Here is a 20,855-nt window from a genome sequence, read left to right as displayed (position 1 = left end):
CACATTACTGCCCGTCACCCCTGCTGGGGTATGGACCGCCAACCAAAGATTTCAAGTGTCCTTTGTCATTTTCTCAACCTGACTCCGGGTAAAGCCTATCTTTCTGGTTTTCGCTTCTATGTCCCATCACCAGGTATTACTTGGTTGACTTCTTTTGCGCTTTCCTTGTGAGTTCCATCTCAATGCCTGCCTGGCGATATTGGTTGACGGTCTGCGTAGTGTGCGCCCTATCCATATCCATCTTCTTTTCCTAATATCTTCTTCAGCGGAAATTTACCCTGCCGTTTCCTATACGTGAACGTTGGTGATGGTGTGGGGATAGTTGATCCCGAGTATTCGTCTGAGGCAGCTGTTTTAAAACTCTGGACTTTACCAATGGTCGTCCTTTTCATCCTCCAAGTCTCCGCCTAATACAACAACACTGATTTTACGTTAAAGTTGAGCAGGCACATATTGATGAACAAGGAGAGCTCACTGGAAGTCCAGATATTCTTTTACTGTGTGAAGGCAACATCCGTATCTGTTCTTCCCCGATGTTCGTCAACGCTACCTCAGTAGGTAAAGGACTGCTTTTCATCCAAGGGGACTTCACAAAGTGTGACCCTCCAGTGCTGATGGCGTTAATCTTCAGTACTTTTGTCTTTATCGGTGTGATGTTAAATCCAACCTGCGCCGACTTTTTCTGCCACCTGAGTGTAAGTTTCGCAAGTCTCAAATAAAAGACTAGCTGTAGGCATATACCAAAAGAATGGGTGGGCTGTTTGTAACCTACGTGAAGACCTGTTAGGACGCTGCATTTCAATGTCCAGTTAACACTGCAACGCAAAAAGGACAATTACAATAGTGATTTTTAAAATGTAGTCATGTTTGTAATATGTGCAGTTTCTTTTGCATACCTTTATATTCGTTATCACGGTTAGTGTTTTCTCCACTTACACCGTGATGTCCAACAACCCAACTTGCGGCTATGCCGATCAGCTAGTGTACGATTTCAAAACAAATAAACTATTTTTTTAAAACTGTGTATACGTATATATTGTTTTGAAGAGAAACTTACATAGAAAACATCGGGACGGTCGCTCTGAACGAGGGAAGGGATGACTGCACGTAGGTCATCTGTAGGGAGGTTGATGTTGGTAAAAATATCTTTAGGTTGTGAACCATTGAGTCTCGCCAACAAGTTAGCCGAATGTCCATAACACACGTTCTATGCTTTCTGCTGTAAATGTTTGTAATATCAGTGTTCTTATTTGTCCATTTTATTCTGGGTTGCTTTTCTTTTCACTAACCAATCAAATAAGAACAATCGTACGTATGTAATGGGAGAAACAAATGCTGCAATAAAACCATTTTAAAAAGTTATTTGAGTTTTATTTTAATATTAAACATTGATTGTTTATCACAATTGTAATTTTACCTATTTAAATACAAGCGTAAAACCAAAAGAAATATTTTCTGAAGCACTCTGTTTATTTGAAGCTCTATCAACTATAATATAAAACGAATCTTCAAAGAATACCCCCCTCCAATTTCTCTATATAAAAAAAAGTCTTCTTAAGAGAAAAGACAATGGCTAAAATGACTTTTCAAAATGCAAAGCGTGTCGTCACATTTTGACTCCATCCCCCGTCACTCAAATGTTCCCCTCCCCCTAGAAGTGTTACATCTTTTATGGACGACCTCTGGGTAGACTGGACGGGACACCTGGGAATATCTCGTTAGGTCGACTGGAAAAAATTCCCAGTGGCCGCCATGACCGGTGCTATAAAAGGCCTATTATTAGTACGTTGATTTAAAAAAAAAAGTCTCTATTTTATTAACTCTTCGGATTTTTCGTTTTCTTTTTTATTATAAATTGCAATCGGTAAAGTATCCCGTGACTTTTTAGGCACCAGTCCACAGGAGTAGATGATAAAAAAAATGCACTATGAAAATAGGGCCGCTAAAACTTTCCTGGGCCGCTTGGACGACCACTTACCGAACAAAGCATATGTGTGATTAGCTATATATAAAAACAACAACAACAACAAAGAACAGTAAACAAATCGTTTTCGTGGTCAAGTCATAAAAAATAAATGAAAAATAAAAAAAAAGCCTATAGCTTAATTTAATGATAAAGGCCTATTTGTACAATGTCGATTATGACTACTTATAACTAGTAGACCTAACAAATTATCCCAATTAAGCCATAGGAACACTACAAAATTAAGCATAGGGTATTTGAAAATCACAAGAAAGCTCAACATGATTTTAAAAAAAATACTCATGTTAATAGAAGGGGATAACAGACTTCGAGACTCTCTTATTTATATCAATACGGTAAATAAAATCAATGCAGCATACCTTATTTAATACAATAATAATAAAAAATCTTTTCGGCTTTGTCCTAAAGACAAATTTTTGTTTCGGTAGGCTCTAGGCCTCCGTGTGATATAATTTTGAATCTTAAAATAATTACCAATTATATCTGTTTATTTTCAATTAATTCATAATTTTCGTAATCCTCATACTAAATTATTTAAAGTGAAAAAGGAAAGAAAAGCTGACGCAAGCTCCGTAGGCCTAACTAAGCGTACAGAAAAAGACAATGTTGGAAGATATCGCTGGTTTGAAATCACCGGATTTTGCGGCAACGGTGAATGCGATGCTGTTCTTTTTCTGTAGGCCCTAAGATTTTTTAATTTCACAGGTTGTTCTTATTCTTATAGATCTAGATCTAGACTATATTAATTAAATTTAGTACTGTCTTCTTATAAATGTAACATGATCTCTCTATGAAGACTAATATTTAGATATATAAAACAGTGGGCTAAATCGGCAGGATAAAAAAAAATCTTTAGTGTTCTTTAATCTTTTTTAGGCCTGGCCTAGACTTTAACTTTTTTTATGTAGATCTAGATCTATGTGTTAAGTGATAAGTGTTATGTAATATGTAAGAATAATTCTTGATTCTTAGTGAAGTGTCACTAGATTCTAGATCTAGAATCTAGTAGTCTGTTGTCACTAGACTCACTAGTCTAACTCAGAACTGCCAACTCAGAGTTGAGCACACACTCACACTGACTCTAAGTATTATCTAACTTAGTAACTTAAACAACTAGATCTCTAGATGGTAGATCTAGCTAGATCTAGATTCTAGATCTAGATTAGAATCTAGACCTGGATCTAGTGACAGCTAGATCTAGACTAGATCTGATCTAACTTGACTAACACTGCTCTCAGCAGACCTAGAATCTGGATATACTGATCTAGATCTAGTTATAGTAGGCCTATAGAATCCATGGCTAATTGACGTGAGCGCGAAAGTATTCGAGAGGCCCATTAATTAATTTAAAAATCATGCACGGCATAGTTACAATTATTAATATGGTTATAAAATCCTGTCTGTTTTTTCGGACTTTACTATGTATTTGATGTTTTTAATATGTTCGGTAACTAGGCCTAAATAAAAATAAAAAAAAAAGCAAAAATAATTTGGATTTCACATGTAATGGCGACATAAACAATGGCATTCCGCTATTCGATAGGCTGCCGTAAATTTCATTTAAAATTTTATTGTACACATTGTAAGCTAAAAAAAGAAAAACTAGGTCATGGGGTTTAAACTTGCATTGTTATTTATAAACTTTATCTGCAAAGTTTTGTAAACAAATAATTATCGATCACGTAATTCCTGTACAGCCAATCAATATGTGTCTTACGAAAGTGAAACATCTGGTTATAACTTAGGCTTGATGAAAATAAATAGAAATGTAGCCTTTAACTCAACAAATTATTTTCAAGTTCTCTGGATTTGCAACTTAAAACCATTATTCTAAAAATATGAAATTTCAAAATTAATATTAGGCTTAGGCCTAAGTCATTATTTTTTATTATTTTTACGGTCTAAATCTAAAAAAGCACGTTTTTATTCCATGTCAACAACATGATGGAAGGATTCTCGTCAACTCGCTCGCGTCCATTCAATTTGGCCTACTAGTACACTACACTGTATACAAAAGTTTGGATGATTGAAGATACTTATGGATATCTGACAATAGACTCTCCCAAAAATAGGTGTACTTTAGCCAAGGGTTTGGCATATGGTAGGCCTAGTGTGGGGGTTATAGATAAAGGGCTTGCATTGCAACACGTCATTAGTTAACCACCGTAACCTAACATCCTTTTTAAAGAAGATTCTGTTATCAGACAGGGATAAAAAAAATCCCCAGAAGTTTTAAGAACAAATTGCACTTTTATTGGTATAGTTTTCTCCCAAACATAATAAATTATCAATTTTTTATTTGAATGCTGCAGTATTCAAAATTAAATCTTCATCGATTGGCGTCTCTCTGCGATGAATGAAAACTGTGCGTCTCACTAAATCACTTTAATATTTTAAAACAGTACTAAATTAATGGACCCTGCCTATTTCATGCCAGATCTATTTTAATTTTTTGTAAATTTAAAAATTAGGCCTAAAGGTTTTTTAATCAAAAGTTCTTCAATAATTTTTCACACATTGTTCTGTTTTCAAGACAGTGGGTTCTAGGTACCAATCAACCACACCAGAATTTATAACTGAGAAGTTTTTGAGTATTTATTATAGATATATTATAGAAAGATATAAGACTCTAATATAACACTCCTCAATAGAAAAAATCTTATTATTATGTTAAAATTCCGCTTTGGCTTGATTATGACAGCTTTTTAGCTTTATTCACCGTAACTTTTTTAACCGAAAAAAAATAAAAAAAGCATTTGCTATTAGTATCTGAATGTGCATATTTCAGAGCAACATGTTTTAATATTGATTCACTGTAATAAACGTATAATTTGTTGGGATATAACATAGGTAACCATAAAAAAAAACAACAGTCTTATAATTAGGCCCTATTTATTGTATTGTGTGGCTTCTCAGAGGGTAACATACCAGGTTTTATTGATTTTTCTCCCTTAGTGAGTGTGAGGGCGTCTGAATCTCAAAGAAAGCACAACACGATTGAGGCTATTACAGTATTCTTTATTTCTCTATCTCCCGTCCTCCAGTTCCAACATCAACCTCCTTGCTTCCACACTCAACCTTCAACTGTCCTCCGCATTCATCCCTACACACCACCTTTCTCTCGCTCACAACACAGCCGCTGTCACCCGACCAGTCGCTTCCCTTGTACCCTCGTACACACCCGGCCTCGCGTCTCACTACATGATACATATACACACGCAGTGACCTGTTCCACGTATTCACCTTTCATACACATTACATCACCACAGTGAGTTAAAGAGTTTTAAAACAACTGAATAATTTAAATACACTATATCAGTTTATGTTAACTTAAAATAGCTTAAATTCGGAAATATTATTAAAATTATTGGAGACAGGCAAACTCATATTACCAAATCTCTTTTAGGTGGCTTAATATTTTAATGAAGAGTACATTATTGGAAATTTGCAACCTTAATCCGTATGTCATTTTAAAAATGTATCTTGCTTTCAATCACCAAACAAATTAACTTCAACCAATAACATCCTATCATTCCACCTTAGTTGTCTATGTAAGTTAACTCTGATTTCCATGCAGACCTCATTCTAGTAAGACCTATTTTTACTGTCCGAAAATTATATGGGAGTCAACTATAAAGAATTAGCAGTCCTTTATTTTATAACCAAAACAGATAAAATTACTTTGTAAATTGGATCATTAATTTCTTCATAATATCAGTATATTTATTAATAGTAATAATATTTATTTAAAATATAATTTGGTTAGTTTATTAACTCCACAGAGACAAATACTAGAAATGAGTGGGTCTAATGGTGCTGTCAATACTTTATTAAAGTACCGTTTTGTGAAAAAGTCAGCCTCACAGATCAGTCATTCGGACTCACAGGATCAAAATGTGTGCAATGTGTTTTCCAGAGGTACTCTCCTTTGAAAGATTCTAGGTTTTTCATGCACTACAAAAAATGACAATGTTCCTTTGAAAATGTAAACAAGAACTCTTTCTGAAATAATTCTCCTAATTATGTTTTTTAGAAACCTTTGGGTTAAAACTTAAGACCTATTTTTTATTTTGACACACCCAATTCTAAATGTTTTATTCAAATAAATACACATTTTCTACATGCTAGTAATAATAAAATGTTGACATAGTTCCAAGAAGTAATATTTATTTTTAAAAAGCCATTAAACTGTGCCACATAAATATTGTATATTTTTAAAATTTATTTACAGCATGCAGCAGTATGTATAATTAAATTGTATTTTTCTAGAAAACAGCCACAATTCCTTTGACAGTCAAGCAACTTACATTTATTCAAATCAAAATTCCTTTAACGGGAGCCAAGTTTCTATGGATAGTCAAGCAACTTTAGTTAACAGCCAAGGATATTTAGATAGCTTTGATAGCCAGAGTACTCAACCTTATGGCTCACAGTACTCTTCCCAGCATTCAGTGAGCAACAATGCTGTTGGGAATTCACCATCCAGTCCAGTATTTGAGTCCAGAACAAATGCCAACCATAAGATAATAATAAATCACTCAGCACCTTCAGATTCTCCAGCTCCTGGACCTTGGGTGTCTAAGGCAATAGGTCCTATGGTAGTCAGCAGTAATGGGAATCGGGGGCATATACAAAGGTCAGCTCTTTTTTTATTTATTTAAACATTTTTTTTTATACATCATGTTAAATTAAACAAGTTGGTAATAATCAATCTGAATACAAACAGAAAGAAACTCATCCTTTGTATTTTAGTGTGATATCTTTGCATAAATGAATTGTAAATACTTCTTAAAAGCAGTACACATTTAGTTTATCTACCTTTAGGCATGGAGGGTGGGTTTAAAATTACTATATGCTTTTAAATAACTACTGTCGTATTTTAGGTACATTCAGAACACTGCTTACTGTATGACCACACAGATCTAAAAATTACACTTGACAGTGGAATAAAATTGTCTAAATTCACCACCATTTATTTGATTCTAATTGCAGGTCACTATACTAAATTATTAATGTTTATATATTTAAAATGTAATCTTATTAGGGCAACGGCTCGAAGAGTACTTGATTCCCAAGAAGAAATGACACCACTTAACAACTCACCTTCAAAAGGAGATGACAGTGAAGATTTTTTCCAGCGCTTAAAGAAGATGTTTCCTGAAAAAAGTGAAAATAGGATGAGGGCTGCTCTAATTGTTTACCCTAGAGATTTCAATAAAGCTGTACAGTTTATGGTGTCTGAGCCTTCACCAAAGCCAAAGTCTGGAGGTGACCTTTTTAAAAAATGTGGCCCTTTTTAAAATTAGTTTTCAGTTTAAAAACAAAATAGAAATAGTTGTTGTTTTGTTTGGTTATGCAATATAAATCACTATCAGTCAACTGTTTAGTAGCATTAAGACCTTTTTTTGCTGGATTTTTATTCTGTGCATTATTTGTTTAATTTCAATAGAAAAGCGTACAGTGCCAGATTCTGATGAATTACCAGAAATTCGGGGCAACTACAAAAGGATTAAAATGATGCCGAGATCCCCTTCACCTGTAAGAGTTCTCAGTGTGGACTTCTTAAAGGAATCTTCAAAGTCTGAGTTGTTTCAAAAAGGAATAGAATTTTTACAAGGTTGCTTCCCAGCTAAATCAGTTGAGGTAAGGAGTTTTTTATTTACATTAATTATAGGTGTTTAATATTATTCTGGCAATACTTATGCAGTCATCAGTCTAGTTCAGCAACTATAATTTCTTATTCTCATAGTTGTGCAACATTAAAAGATGTCTAGCGTTGAGATTTTACAATATTTCAGCATTTGCGCAAAGTTTTAGAAGCTAATAATGGAAATACAGAAACTGCAGTGGAAGCCCTGACCAATGAAGATTCTGCTGATGCCTTACTTGCACAGTCTTTAAGTGAAAAAGAAGCTGGACCCAGCTCATCTGTTCGGAATATAGGGAAGCAAAACTCTGCATTAAAATCAAATCTTTCCTCTTCAAAAGGTACCTTTAAAAAATGAAATTTGCTTCAATAAGTGTTGTAAAATGATGTATTTTATTAATTATTACATTCTGAATATTGTTTTACTTAATATTTATCATTCACATGTAAATAACATTTATTTCTTAATCTTCAGTTCGTAAGAAAAGTAAGAAAGATATTGATCTCAGTGATGAAGATGATGATTATGATGAGTATGACAACAGTGGGGATAGTGATGATAGTGAGGTATGTCACTTGTGTTGTCTATGGCTTTATGTTGCTAAATATAAATTACTTATGTTTATCAAATTAATGTCTCTTTTTTCAGGATCTAGACAACAAAACAAAATCAGAGACAGACAATTTTCTACAATTTTTTGAGGAAGCAACAGTTGAGGAACTTACAGCTATGCCAGGGTGTTCCAAAAAGAAAGCTGAAGTTATTATTTCTTTACGACCATTCAAAACTTGGCAAAAGTTGGTATGTTTTGGCTTAATCCCTTTCCTATTATTCTAATTGTTTGATAAATAAAAGCCTGTTAGTGTTAAGCTAGACCTATGATGCTTTTACAGTTTGTCAGTCATTATTTAAGTTTGTCATTGGGGACTTAAAGTTATATTTTAATTGTGTAATTCACACTCATATTTTGACACAAATGACTAAATCATAGGCCTATCAGAGAACATCTATAATAATAGTTTCGCTGTCTGTCTGACAAGAACGCTCTGTCTGACAAGAACGCTCTGTCTCTATAATAATAGTTTCGCTGTCTGTCTGACAAGAACGCTCTGTCTGACAAGAACGCTCTAGAGAAAACACAAGCAATTTAAAAACATGCACAGTAATTCGAAAAACGAAATATGACGTCGACACATTTAGCGTAGAGTAGAACATAATCTCAAACCAGAGAGTGCACACAGTAATGTAATGACGTCATTGATTCTCGCGTAAACATTGAAAAAAAGGAAATGTTGTCTAATCTAAATGGTTTGCGTGAAGAGTTTCTTGCATACAATTCTTCGGGTAGGGGCGAAGCCCCACCCCCCGCGTAAGAACGTCTGAGCCCCCCCCCCCCCCTCCCCAACTCAAAAGAAATTTCCTCATCGATACTCTATAATAAAATTACAGCCTAATTAATGTGTCTAATCTAAAAAGTGGTTTTCTTGCAATGGGACGGTAGACATGTTTTTTTTTTGGGGTGGGGGGTGGGGGGGTGGGGGGGTGGTGTGTGGAGGTGGGGGGGGGGTGGGGGGGGGGTTGGTTTCAGTGTTTCTTTCAGACTTTTTCCTCCCCGGAGAGGGGTGGGGGTACTTGAAATTTTCGGGGGCGGGGGTAGAATTTTCTGGGAGGGGGCGGACACTGGAAAAAGTATATAATTATATTTCGTTGAATGGGGCGGTAGACATGTTTTTTTTGGGGGGGGGGGGGGTGGGGGGGCGGTGTGTGGAGGGGGTGGGGGTGGGGTGGGGGTGGTGTGTGGTGGGGTGGGTTGGTTTTAGTTTAGAGAAAAGAGACAGCACTATCAGCCTAGCGCCCGTTGTACCCTTCCTCAACGGGCCATTTTTCTCGTTTAAAAGAATTTGCTTCAATTCTGACAAAACAAATAATACAAAATTTAATTCTTAAAAAATATACTCACAACATGATACAATACTCACAACACGATATACAATACTCACAACACGATACAACATGATATGACTTGCGCAAGTATGATGTGACAGTGACTAATTGTTTCTTCTGTGACCTTAACAAAAATACTTCACAATCAATTCAATGAGCTCTGTTAAATACATTTTGTAGCTGGAAGCATTCAACACAGAAAAAAGTTTGTCTACCTCCCTTATTTCTGGCTGTAAAGAGATCATGCAGGTGCGGAATACCATTCGACGGTTGATGATGCGTTGTGAAAGTATTTCTCAGCAGATGGGTCAAGTTGTTTCAAAACTTACCAAGCATGGTGGGTCATACAGTGAGAAAGACGACAAAAGAATTACCAAACAGCCAGATCTGCTGCCGAAAGAGTAATTATCTTTATTTATGTAGATTGATTGGGTATTAATAGAAAGGTTAAAAGTTGTAAGCTCATGTTATATTTATAAGCATTTCAGTTATTTTTCCCCTAAAGTTACAACATCTATAGCTACAAAACCTCGATGTGTATTATTTAGATTATCTCCATACATGTTGATGTTAGTGAACGAAAAACTAGGCAAAAATCATTAACTTTTATTTTGGTTTCTGCATCCATATTGCAAGTAATAAAAGACCATTAGTTTTAAGTTTCAAGTACGTAGATGACTATGAACTTATTAAAGTTAGAATGAGTCTGAAATGATATTGTGCTATATATGATAAATCTAATATTAGTGTTTCTGTAACTATTAACTACATAGTTAATGAAAAAATATAATAGTAAATCAGCAATTCAGTTTCTTAAAACAGTATTTGATTGTTAGCTAACATTAATAGAAGTTTTATTCTAAGATGAAGTACATTTAAAAATAGTAATATTTTATAATTAACTTTTAATGATGATTAAATTATTAATTCTAACTCTAACTTTAAAAAAGATTGCATCTGGTTGATTTAAAATGGTGAGTGTATGATTATTTTCATACTGTTTCATGAATCAACTATTTTTTGAAGAATTAACTCCCTTGTGATACAGTTGTTGACCTGTTACTGATAGGTGGTTTAATCCATATTTTACTTCCAGACTTGAGTTACAACCATACCAATTGATAGGACTTAGCTGGTTGCGAATCATGCATGAGCAGCAGCTCAACGGAATTTTGGCTGATGAAATGGTAAAACAGATGGATACTTATTGTAAACAATTTTTTAAGAAGTGTTAAAAAGAAATTTTGCAGTGTGTTTAATGGTTCAACAGTTTTGTATAATACATCTATAAAATGTAGGGGCTAGGAAAAACTATTCAAGCCATTGCTTTTCTGGCTCATCTGATGGAAGAAGGGGAGGAAGGACCTCATGTTATTATTGTACCATCTTCAACTATAGGTTGGTCCACATTTCTTTTAACACCTTGTGCTTGTTGTTATTTCTATAATTAATACTTCAGTTTTGTTACCCATGATTGATTATTTGAAGAAATAGTTTTTTATACACAATTTGTTTGTAGAAAACTGGTTACGTGAGCTACAGAGGTGGTGCCCTACCCTAAAAGTTGTTGTATATTATGGATCTCAGGAAGAGAGGAGAGCTGTTAGACATTCCATATTTTTTCAAGGGGAGGAGTTTAATGTATTGCTAACAACGTAAGAGTTTTCACATTGTTGAAATAATTATTTACTTTTGTAATAAAAGATTACTTGTTAAATTAATTATTGACTCTTGTAATAAAAGGTTGACTTGTTGAAGTAATGAATGACTTCAGTATGTTGCTTACTTTGTCGTCATAGTTATAACATGGCTACTGGTGGGGTGGAAGACAGAGTGCTGTTTAAAAAATTTGAATTCCACTACGCTGTATTTGATGAAGGCCATATGCTAAAGAATATGTCATCACTGAGATTTCAGAACTTAATGAAAATTGCAGTAAGTTGTTGTCTTGTAATGTTTTTTTCGTAATGTTTATAGTAATAGTTTGGATAGTGTTTTATTGCTTTAATGGTTAAGTGGTGTGTCCATTGGCTTCCCTAAGTTGTGATGTTTTTTCTCAGGCAGAACGGCGTTTACTATTGACTGGGACACCCCTACAGAATAACTTGCTGGAGTTAATGTCTCTTCTTTGTTTTGTGATGCCTGAAATATTTCAAGGAAAAACTGACCATTTAAAAAAAGTATTTGCCATGATTTCTGTAAGTTTATTTTTTTAAATAATTAAATTGCTCATTTTAAAATGAAAATAAATGATGCAGAATCTCTTTTTTAATTTATTTTTAATTAATAAAGTAGTTTTACTCTTTTGAAAAATTATTTTTGTCATTCCTATAGCGATCTGAAGATAAACAAAAGAGCCGATTTGAAAAAGACAGAATAGCCCAAGCAAAGAGAATTATGAAACCTTTTGTACTACGAAGGTTAAAACGTGATGTTAGTATTCAAATTTGTTATTTTGTTTTGTATTCTTTGATGTGGAGTGTTGTAGTGTAATGAAACTGTTATCTCACAAAGTTTATAATATGATGTGTAGCTTTGAGTTAGAGCCTTTAGGTTGTGATCCAAGATTTATTGTATTAAAAATAATTAATATCCAGGTAATAAAAGTTTTTTAACAAACTTTTAAAATTAATTAATTTTTTAAAATTAATTAATAACTTAATTACATTAATACAAGGACTTGATTGATTGTTAAAAAATCTGAACTTTGCTTGCAGGTTCTACAACAGCTCCCCAAAAAGACTGAGCGCATAGAGAAATGTTGCATGATTCCAGCCCAGCAAGACCTCTATGACAGACTTGTGACCAAGTACTCACAGGAACTGAAGGATGATGAAGACACCTCAACTATAGGAGGTGTTGGGATATTCATGCAGTTTAGGAAAGCTGCTAACCACCCTCTGCTGCTACGCAACTTGTACACTGATGATCAGTTGAAAAAGATGGCCAAGGATATAGCTAGAGTATTATTTTTTTTAAATTTAAATTTTCCTTATCCATTACTACATAGGAATTAAGATTTTTGAGATTTTTATTGTTTTGTTATTGTCCGTAGGAGCCTTCACACAAAGAAAGAGGAGCTCTGCCACATCTTATAGAAGAGGACATGTCTGTCCTAAATGATTTTGAGTTGCTAAATCTTTGTAAGCAGTATAAGGTAAGACTGGGAATTCTTTGTCATATCATATTTTTTTATGTTGAAATTTTAGGACTGTTGATTTAAGATTACAAAATGCAATTTGTCATTTTCTGATTTTAATAGTTTGATCCAATAACACATCTACTAACAAGTTATACTTGCAGAATTTGATACCTTTTTATAAATTTTACTGTTAACCATACTTTGCTACAATCAAGTTAAAACATAATTTTTTAAACATGTTATGAATAGTAATTGTAATTATTGAATAGGAAGTTTTTGTTTGTTTCAGAAATACCTTGGCAAATATTGTCTAGATCAGTCTGTCATTTTAGATTCTGGAAAGTTTAGGAAACTTGATGAGTTACTACCAGGAATGAAAGAAAAGGTTAGTATGCCACTTAAAAACATACCATTACTATAAAATATTAATTAATATTATTATTAATTTGTGCTAGAGCATTATATCTTTATTACACCTGTGATGCTACTGGTCTGTTACATTTGCAGGGTGACCGTGTGCTACTGTTCAGTCAGTTCACCATGATGTTAGATATTGTAGAGCTCTACTTGGAAGAAAGAGGCCATAAATACATCAGGATGGATGGTCAAACTCCTGTTCCTGACAGGTGAGGCACTCCTGTGTTAGATAATTGAATAACCATTAAAAAAACTTTTTTCTTAAATATTTAAAAACATGAACTCTCACTTTTCTTGTTACTGGTCAATTGTTAACATTTTGTATATATGAATTTTTTTTCAAGTTAAGCCGTTTAAAGATGTTGCATTTGGCATGTGAAGATATCTAGGATAGCAGCATAAAGAAGTTTAGGCTCTCTGTGTTAAGATGTTTTGGTTGATTGTGTAAAGATGTTTAGACTGGTTGAGGATGATTGTGTAAAGATGTTTAGACTGGTTGAGGACGATTGTGTAAAGATGTTTAGGCTGGTTAAGTTTGTTTATATAAAGATGTTTAAACTGATTGGTTGTAAAAATTTGTTCTGTGATCTCTAGGCTGCAGCTGATTGATAGGTTCAACAATGAACCCGACATTTTTATATTTCTACTGTCAACACGAGCTGGTGGTGTGGGCATTAACTTGGCTGCAGCCAACACAATTATCCTGCATGATATTGACTTCAACCCATACAATGACAAGCAAGCTGAAGATAGGTGCCATAGACTGGGGCAGAAGAGGTTTGTTATTTCTTGTTGTTCTAGGCATTTTTGTGAAAAAATATTCATGATATAATTACTCAGACCATATCAAGCATGCACATCTTAGTATACTAAATTTAGTAGTATTTTAAAAATATTTTGCAGGGCAGTAACTGGTGAAATTGTTCTGTATATTTTTACAACTGTTACAGGGAGGTAACTGTTGTGAAACTGTTGTGTGAAGACACAGTAGATGAGGCCATGCTGAGATGTGCTAATGATAAGCTAGCTCTAGAGAAAGATCTAACAGGCCCCACCAATGGTAAGTCAACAGTTTTATTCAGGGCGACACATTTCAGCTGGTATAAAATGGCCAGTTTTTATCCCATGAGCTGGAACTTGTTTGATAACCCATGAATATTTCCGCAGACGGTGAAAGTGAAGAAAATTCTAAAGATGTAGCCAATCTGTTGAAAGAGGTTCTACGATCCAGACAGAAGAAGAAAGACGACCACAATGAAAGTGGAAGTAGTCAGAAAGAAGTGCAGTTATGACACTAGTGCCACTTATTCAGCTATGCCAAAATGTTATTTATAACGATAATTCAAAGCTAGAAATTGTCTGTTAAATACACCATTAAGTCACATTAATTGATAATTACTGCAGTAAAACTTTTTTCATTCTTTTGTTCTTTACCTCTAAATGTTTTGATAATTTCAAACTACTTATCACATTGATTTATTCATGTAAACTTTTTTTGGTGTCATGTTAGTAAATTTGTGTATGGATATTACAGCCAGCAGTGATAATAAAGTTACATAACAGGCAGCTGTGTGAAATTTGTTACTTTAGTCTTGTTTAATGAACGATTGTTACTTTAGTCTTGCTCTACGAACAAAATAACTGTTACAAGTAGTAATAAAGTAATTTATTGGATTACAGGCAGTAATGTTATGCTAACTAAGCATGTTAGATTGTAGGCAAAAATCAGATGAGTTAGGCTTGTTGGTTGAATGAAATAATTGATTACAGGTAGTAACTTAATGCTAATTTCTTTACGGCTACTTTTCTATGTCTTTTTTTTTTATTCTTGTTTTTTTTCATCATTTTTTTTGTCCTTTCTGTTGCTTTTTGTGTTTGGGCTATGTTTTTGTAATGAAATTTCATCCTCTCAGAATTACATGGTTCTAAGTGATGTTTTTGTGTAACTAAAGAAATATACTTTGGAAAATATAAGTTCTTGGAGTAAACTATAGTTTGACAAATATTCTCCTTTCTTTGCACTATGTTCCATCTATGATTTATTACATCAATATATTGCCAGGCTTTAAAAGGTCAAGCCTGTAAAGTGTGAGAAAATATATTATCCTACTTTTTAATTGTCAATAGAATTTCACTTTAAATTTTTAAAAAGGGTTTACTATTCTCTATACCTGTAAAGCTACTAAAGACAGATGAAAATGAAGGTTTTAGAGTAAAAAATTATTTAACTGTATAATAGATACTTATAAAAAATTGTGTAGAATTTTTTTTTTCTTTTTTCATATATTTTAAAACAGCTTTTACTTTTACATAATTTCATCACATCAGTGAGTTTCAAGAAATGTCTATAATTGTACTCTACCTAAAAGTCCCTTGAGTAATTTTGTTTTGAAGAATATGTTTTGATGATTTTCATATATCCTATACCTAATTTTTTGTTAGTTTATGAAAATGAAATACTAAACTTTTAAAACATGTATTTTAGATAAACTGTCCAATAATATTGGATTCCTTATAATTCCCAATCTTTACTGAAAGTTGGAATTTTTTTAAATTTCTGGTTTTCGCTATAGACAGGTGTGTGTGTTTGGGGGGGGGGGGGGGGCTGTGTTATTATAGTATATTACTGGAAGAATTAAAAATTAAACACTTAGAACCTTTGAAATGCTGGGGATCCAATATGTTGTTTATGTACTGCATTTGATTTTACCAACTTCAGTGACACCATGTTGTAGCTTTATATTTTGTAAGACTGAAGTTAACACTCAAAATGTTTTTAACGAGAACTGCTGTCTGCAGATAATTGCCAACTGTTTGTAAAAAATATCTGCAGGATAAATTTGTTAGTTACCTGTACAGAAACAGACAATATTTGGAAGGCAAAGGTCAGCAGTCATAGGTCAACTGCCAACCTATCTGACTAGCCACCTCTCCAACAATCCCATTAGCTTGTACAAATGTTTATGTTAAAACCACAGTTAGTGTCAACACTTTTAAAAACATTTTTTTGTGCTTTTTAAATTTTGTGTCCATATTTTTGCTAAATAAAAACATTACATTATTTCTTGTTTCATTTATTTGAAATGTTTAAAACAAAATAGTTTATATTGAGCACTCTGTGTAATGAACGATTTTTTGAAAAGGAATTCTCTATGCCTAGGTTATATGTAATGTTTACATTACATCTCTCCAGCGGTAGAGCTAGACTACTAAACCATAAGTCTTGAGTTCAAATCTCGATTCAAGTCAGTAGACTGTCCCTGAGTCCAACCAGCTCTGATGGGTACTAACTCACATTAGAGAAAGTAAAGGCGGCTGGGCATAGTGCTGACCACACTATCCCTTCATATGCAGAGGTCACAGAAAAAGGTGAACTGTACTTCACTTGCCCCATAGAGCTTCAGGTTTGGAAAGGGAACTTTACTTTTTTTTTTACATTTGTTTTACCACTAGGACATCATGTATCTTTAATAATTGTAATGAATAGTTATAAGTAAAAACAACTGCAGCAGTATTGGATAAGGTAATAACAAGTTTCACTTAGGTAGAACTAAAAAGGAAGGAATCACAATAATCACGTGTAACAAGGTGTACAGTTTTCTGTGGATTGATTGGAAAGTTCCAGTATCACAATTGGTTTCATCACAGCCAGATCAAGACAGTTTTAGTATGGTAATTTGTATAATAGTATATAGATGTTAGTATTAAACTCAAGAGATTTTCTAGTCAACAGCATTTTACTGAAGAAAAAAGAAATAACCAGTGCAACCAGTTGAGCTCAGGTATCGTCAAAACTTGCTATCAAGTATTTGTTGCCTATTCATGCTCTACACCCCCTCATACTTTTTAAATGATTAATTTCTAAAATAATATTAATGGGCAGTATCACCCTCACAATGCCAAAATTGTTTTTATACCAACACGTTGTTTAAAAACAATAATTATGAGCACACGTCTATAAAACAGTATGTAAAAAATTTAAAGTTATATGCGTGATGGAAACATTTGAAAAAAATTGACCCAATATTTTCCCCAAAAATTTGTCAAATGCTAGCTAACATAGATAGTAATAAAAGAACAGCATTGTGGTGAAATTTGAAAGTATTAGAAATTTTCAATTGTGACTTAACTCTGTAAATATAAAACAAGTTAATTAAAAAAGTCTAGTGACATTTATGCGCAATTTCCTTATGTTATCTAACAATAGCTCTGACGTATAATGCTGGGGTACGTTCAAGCTAGAAGAACGATCGGTTTGTAGGTGTTTATGTAATTTTAAAATTTGTGACCGAACGAGAGGATATTTTTGAAAACTTTCTTCGGCAATATTGTTCTAAATTATGGCAGGAATCGGTTGGTACATGTTTTAAGTCGCTAAGTGGTCTGGTTGCCGAGATATGGGCCAAAAACTGCATTTTTTCGAGGTTTTTTGGCTTTTCCTGGAAATACATGAAAGAAACCCGGAATTTGTATGGCCTATGCTCATTCTCGTAACTTGCTTAACATAATTGCTTTTGGAACTAGTCATCGATATTGCTTCGTTGAGGAGGAGATACGACTTAAAGCCCGGACACACATTCATCCATACATTCATTCATTCATTCATTCATTCATTCATTCATTCATCCATTCATCCATCCATTCCCAGAAATGACGAGTTAATAAACGCAATTCTCCAGAATGGAAATTGCGCTAAAAAGTAGTTCCAAATTTAAAAATAATCTTTAAAATTAAAATTTAATCACATTATAACGGCTTTTTGTCCCGGCAATGGGCTGTATTTCTCTGACAGCGCCGGTAGGTGGCGCCACAGAGATTTAGGTTCGCAACCTAGCGACGTGTGAAGCGTCCTTTTATTACTTTCTCGTATATACGAAGTATAGAGAAAGTATTGTAATCGTGCAAAAAAAAAAAAATCGAGATTTTTACAAATCTCGACGTTTTACACCTCCCTGATACGGAAAAACATAATTTTGCAATCTTGTCCGTATGTCTGTGTGTGTGTGTGTGTCTGTGTGTCTGTCCGTGTGTAAACACGATAACTTGAGTACCGTTACAGCTAGGTGGATGAAATTTCATATATAAGTATTTTATCAAAATCGTAGATCCGTATCAACTTTTGAGCGATTTCCGATAACCGGAAGTGGTACTTTTCCTACTTTGAATTTTTCAAAAGCCTATAACTTGAGTACTATTTCAGATAGATAAATGAAATTTCACATGTAAGTAAAAGATCTAATTCTCTACCTTCTGTTAAATTTTTAGTAATTTCCGTTGACTGGAAGTAGTACTTTACGCTACTTCCGATTTCTCAAAAAACTAATGTAAATTTTAAAAGTACTAATAATATTGCACACTATTATGCGCTTTTTTATTTGGCATTCACTTGGTGTGCAATTAATTTGTCTACGAGATTTTATTCTATTTTTAAAACTTTAAGTATTTAAAATGGATTAAAAATCATGTCTATAGCCCGAGTTCCCATCCCCTGTTATTTTATATAAGAATATTCGAGAAAGTTTAGGGGAGATCACTCCCGGTTTATATTTTCTTAATGCGATAACACGAAAGATGAGAAAGTCAACTTCGGGAATATGAATTAACGTCAACTTAAAGAAGAATGTCGAAGAAGAGGAGCAAAAATACTTAAATTAGAAAGCTATTTGCAAAATTATGAGTTCATTGGTTAATATTTGTTCATGTAAGAATAACAAATTATAGGCCTATATAAAATGTGTTCCAATTATTTAAATAATTTTTTCTTTCATTCGTGCATTTATATGCTGTTGTAATTATAATAATATGCTTGTAATTACCACTGTAAACATTGTTTTAATGAAGTTTCTGGTTATGCCCCTTTATCTTGGTGATTGGCACTCTCCTATTGAATCATTTCCCTTATTAAGGTTATAAACAAATAATTTTTAAAAAAATCGACTATCATCTTCCTCTAGTTCGGCGCTCGGCTGTGAAATCATACGCGATAACCATTCCACATCAGCAGTTTTTCTTCTTCCAGACTTTTTTATCTATAAAATTCGACTATAAACAAAGCCACCCACCCACAAACCCATACACATTATGATCTAAAAGTGTAACTTCTGCTTTGTCTATAATAGTTCTCACACTTGCTGATCATAGTGCAACCAAGTCGATGATGTTGATGATGAATCAAAATAGTTACACCTGGTATAATTTTTTTTGTCCGACAAAAGTTTAGAATAGAAATGTTGCCAAAACTTGAGGTTACATTTTTATTAGCAGTAATTTAAAATAAAAAGTATTAAACAGTTTCAATTTCTCCATAAAAATGCTTTTGTTTGGGAGATGTAACACCTGTTAACTTCACGGAAAAGTATTTTCTAAATCATGGCGATATCAGTTACATATTGATTTTCAGTTTACAAAATAACTCTTTAAAAATGTTAAATAGCTTCTTACAGTCAGCTTAGAATTTTGTTTTAAATGCTAAAGGTAGACTTCACTTTCTCGCTTCCCTACCCCTCGTCAGTGACGTCACACGGTTCAAAATCTCTCCTCCAACTAGCGTGGCGTCATTCATAGACGGCTTCTAACAAACCAAAGTCAATGGATCGTTAAAAAATCACCAATCTTAACTCAAAGATAACACCATAAACTCTTTTGACACCAAACTACACCCAGTTAAGATTTTTTTTTGTTATCGGTCAGTTTTTCATTTATAACACATTTCTAGTATACAGTTGTTCGAGGGGTCTCTCTGTTATACCGAAATGGATGTGCTGAGATTTCAAACTGCCTGTGTTGTCGTGATGTAACTGATGACCAGCAGAGGTGGACTGGCTTTGTCCGGGAATATTCAAAAAGGGGTCCCCGACCCCAGATTGAGATTTTCAGGATTTTAAGTGTGCATTTTTGTCTCCATCAAAGCCTGAATTTTACGCCTTGGTTTGAAGGAATGGTAAAAAAAAAATGAAAAAAAACAACAACAACAACAACGACTAGGACTATAGGGCTTGTAAGTAGGTCACAACTTTTCGTTCTCGTACTTGCCAGCTAGTAGATTTCGAGACTGTAGACTTACAAGCCCTATAACACAAGCACCATTACTGGAGCTCACCGGGATTTTTTTTTCTGTAGATCGGCGGGTCAGTCAACACTGAAGACCAGTTCTCACTATTAAAAGTCTAGGCGAAAGTAACTTAAACTTAGAAGAATTTGAATATATCAACTGGTGGTGCTTATTTCGGCAAACGATAGAGGAAATACCCATAGCGCTTTTAGACCATCTCACATCCCGTTGAGATTATACTTATCCTCCTCCATTTGAGAGTAAATTCTAAACACTGTGTTTACTTCCTAGACAGGATGAGATAGGATTTTGATATGTAGTTTGACGAAACTGTCTGAGAAAAACCCACTAAAAACACTTCTAAAAATAAAATAAAAATTATACAAATCATTTCTACAGTAGCCTACGTGTCTGATGTCTTGAGGTTCAGTTCCTTGTTGAGAATGTCCGTGACAACCTCTTCTTGAGCTACAACAACGTCAATACATACACCGGAAGCAAGCACAGACGGTTACCTACATAGCTACTGGCAACATAACCTAACTATAACACAACAGTATATCTTTTGGCAGATCGATCTTTGTCTACTGAAAGCATTAAACGGCTAATTCCGGAACTTCGCATTGCTTAAAAATAGATCTAGATTTCCATTAAATACATTCATCAGTT

The 20,855-nt window shown here is 33.8% G+C and overlaps 1 protein-coding gene across 2 annotated transcripts; it reads left to right on the top strand.

The window, feature by feature from the left end:
- The first annotated feature begins 2,431 nt into the window (after positions 1–2,431).
- LOC131940033 (SWI/SNF-related matrix-associated actin-dependent regulator of chromatin subfamily A containing DEAD/H box 1A) lies at positions 2,432–15,706 on the top strand. Of its 2 annotated transcripts, none has more exons than XM_059298571.1 (22): positions 2,432–2,660; positions 5,767–5,902; positions 6,254–6,620; positions 7,029–7,252; positions 7,434–7,627; positions 7,783–7,972; positions 8,107–8,198; positions 8,281–8,433; positions 9,757–9,977; positions 10,673–10,763; positions 10,875–10,974; positions 11,096–11,231; positions 11,376–11,511; positions 11,637–11,774; positions 11,911–12,009; positions 12,294–12,539; positions 12,632–12,733; positions 13,008–13,103; positions 13,226–13,344; positions 13,730–13,912; positions 14,086–14,195; positions 14,303–15,706. In XM_059298571.1, exons 1-22 carry the CDS (start codon positions 2,640–2,642, stop codon positions 14,425–14,427), a joined length of 3,279 nt encoding a protein of 1,092 aa, XP_059154554.1. In that variant the 5' UTR covers positions 2,432–2,639; the 3' UTR covers positions 14,428–15,706. The 2 variants fall into 2 exon arrangements, with proteins under 2 accessions (XP_059154554.1, XP_059154555.1); XM_059298572.1 differs by having other exon boundaries at positions 2,628–2,689.
- The last annotated feature ends 5,149 nt before the right edge of the window (positions 15,707–20,855 follow it).

The sequence above is a fragment of the Physella acuta genome, unplaced genomic scaffold (assembly GCF_028476545.2).
Source record: "Physella acuta isolate Inbredline_101_S28 unplaced genomic scaffold, ASM2847654v3 ptg000308l, whole genome shotgun sequence".
NCBI lineage: Eukaryota > Metazoa > Mollusca > Gastropoda > Physidae > Physella > Physella acuta.
Note: the sequence above shows the minus strand (reverse complement) of the source record. Positions and strands in the feature narration are given on the sequence as shown.